At 43.2% G+C, this 2,804-nt stretch overlaps 1 protein-coding gene across 1 annotated transcript in view; it reads right to left on the bottom strand.

Annotated features, from left to right (window-relative positions):
- HSPH1 (heat shock protein family H (Hsp110) member 1) overlaps nucleotides 1-974 on the bottom strand; it is a 26,534-nt gene extending 25,560 nt beyond the window's left edge. The window contains exons 1-2 of the mRNA XM_015563893.1: nucleotides 930-974; nucleotides 149-285 (exon numbers count right to left, since the gene is read on the bottom strand). Coding sequence (XP_015419379.1) covers nucleotides 149-285; nucleotides 930-974 — 182 coding nt within the window. The remainder of the gene's footprint in view (nucleotides 1-148; nucleotides 286-929) is intronic.
- Between the last annotated feature and the right edge of the window lie 1,830 nt (nucleotides 975-2,804).

Raw genomic sequence — 2,804 nt, 5'->3', positions numbered from 1 at the left:
CCGCGGGCCGCTTCGGCGCCGGCCTGGATCCGCAACCGCTGACTCCCCGCTGCGCGCCCCAATACCGACCCAAAATGGGAGGTCTCAGCTCCTCAGCTTTATGTATCGCACTGATCAGAAGTTTCCAGAATCTGCGGCATTTACTCACCGGCGCCTCCACCGGCCCCTCCACGTGCCACTTCCGCTTCCTTCTTCTCGAGCCTTCTCGAAAGATTCCACCCAATGGGGCCCTGGTCCCTGCAGGGATGACCGCCGTTGCCATGGCGCAGGAGAGCCGCTCCGGAGCTATTGGCTCAGCCGGCAGGGCCACCCGCCCGCGCCTCCCCACTCCCTCCCGGCCCCAGGCTCTTGGCTGTTAATCCAGTGGACAATGAACAAGGACTCGAAAAATCGTCATCTTCGTAGTTTACTCGTGGGTAACGCTGTCCGACCCCTGGACTCTAACGAGAGACTGAGAGGAGTGAGAGGACGGAGAAAACCCCCAAGCTGAGGGGGCGACCCGTTGTCAGGAGAGCATATAGGGAAATGTAGTCTGGCTGGCTGTCCGTGTGCGCCTTGCATGCTGGGACCTGTAGTCTCGGCCGCGGTGCGTGCTGGGACCTGTCTTTGTTTTGTAGAACTCTCGCGAGAGCCGGCTTTTCAGCAACGCTTTTGCGCACGTTCTGAAGCCTTGGCAGTGCTGTGCTGTGTGCTGGTTTGTTTTGTATTCATGTCTGGTATTGTCTAGGTTACCCCACAATTGGGGATTATGGACAAGGAATTTCCGTTTAAACCGAGAATGATAAGCACAGGGTCTCTGTTAAATGTTCTTGTATTCATCAGCCGGCAAGTTATTTTGTGGAATATCTGGGTGTTTCTTTTTGTTTCGTAACGTAAGCATTTTTGGATATAACATGATTTACAATTCTGAGGTATCACTTGCTACTTACATTTGACTTGCGCAGACTTTGTTCTGTCCTGCCACTCCTAGCCATAGTTCATTACATAACGTTTTATTTGTTTGATGTGGAACACTTTTTTTGTCTCACCCTGAAAAACAGTGTTCCTGTTAACTTTTCAGTAAAGACTCAAGCATGAAAAGAAAAGGAAAAAAATGTTGGAGCTCTGCTACCATTTCAAGTCTTTTATACCCTGATAACTTCCTGCTTTCCCTCAGGCTCATAGAAGTACTAGCACAGTTCACACTCACCGAACTAGGTAAGTTAGGAGCTGTTAACTAAAGTCACAAAAATCTAACTCCTGCTGAGGATGGCAATCCTTAGGTTAAATCAGAGACAAGACTAGAAACCCGGGTTTATGTTACATATAAAGTAAATTAGAAGTGTTTTTTGTTTGCTTGTTTTTTATGGATGACCTGGCACATAAGACACCTTACTTAATCAGGTACTGCATTTAACTCACCTCTAAAATAGGAGCAATAATAGTAGCTATCAAAGGTGATGGTATCCTTTGCTAAAAATTTATTTTTATTATTGATAGTATTACAGGTGTCCACAATTCCTCCTCTCCCATCGTCCCCCTCCACCTGGCCCTTATCCCACCCCAGGCCTTCACCGTGATATTGTCCATGTCCATGGGCTGTGCATATATTCATATTCGTTCTTTGGTTAATCTCGTCACACACCCCCACCCTCTGAGATCTGTCAGTCTGCTCATGCACCCATGTCTCTGTCCTAATTGGTTCATCCGTTTATTTTGTTCATTAGATTCCACATGTAAGTGAGGTCATGTGATATTTGTCTTTCTCTGACTGGCTTATTTCCCTTACCATAATAATTTCTAGGTCCATCCATGCTGTTGCAAAGGGTAAAAAATCCTTTATTGTTGCATAATATTCAATTGTGTAAATGTACCACAACTTTTTTATCCACTAATCTACTGATGGTCACTTGACTGTTTCCAGATCTTAGCTACTGTAAATAACACTGCTATGAACATAGGGCTGCATATATTCTTTCTGATTGGTGTTCCAGGATTCTTAGAATATATTCCCAGTGGGATTGCTGTGTCAAATGGCAATTCCATATTTAATTTTTTGAGGAAACTCTACACTGTTTTCCATAGTGGCTGCGTTTCCCCCAGCAGTGTACTAGGGTTCTCTTTTCTCCACATCCTCTCCAGCACTTGTGGTTTGTTAATTTATTGATAGTAGCCATTCTGGCAGGTGTGAGTTGATACCTCTTTGTAGTTTTAATTTGCATCTCTCTGATAATTAGTGACCTTGAGCATTTTTTCATATATCTGTTGGCCATCTGTGTGTCCTTTTTGGAGAAGTGTCCATTTAGGTTCATTTAATTGAATTCTTTGTCTTCCTTTTGTTAATTTGTATGAGTTCTCAACACCATTTATTGAAGAGACTGTCTTATTCCACTGTATGTTCTTTCTTCCTTTGTCAAATATTAATTGAGCATAATGGCTTGGGTTGATTTTTGGGTTCTCTGTTCTATTCTGTATGTCTGTTCTTGTGTCAGTACCTGGATGTTTTTATTACAATGGCTTTGTACTATAGCTTGAAATCTGGTATTGTGATCCCTCCAACTTTGTTGTTCTTTTTCAAGATTGCTGGGGCTATTCAGGGTCTTTTTTGGTTCCATATAAAGTTTGGGAGTATTTGATCTAGGTCTGTAAATTATGCCGTTGGTATTTTATTGGGGATTGCACTGAATCTATAGATTGTGTTGGGTAGTATGGACATTTTAATTATGTTAATTCTACCAATGCATGAAAACAATATATTTTCCCACTTGTTTATATCTTCCTTCTATCTCTTTTTTCAGCGTTCTGTAATTTTCCCGAGTACTGGT

This window comes from Myotis davidii, unplaced genomic scaffold, assembly GCF_000327345.1.
Source record: "Myotis davidii unplaced genomic scaffold, ASM32734v1 scaffold119, whole genome shotgun sequence".
In the NCBI taxonomy this organism is placed as follows: Eukaryota; Metazoa; Chordata; class Mammalia; order Chiroptera; family Vespertilionidae; genus Myotis; species Myotis davidii.
Note: the sequence above shows the minus strand (reverse complement) of the source record. Positions and strands in the feature narration are given on the sequence as shown.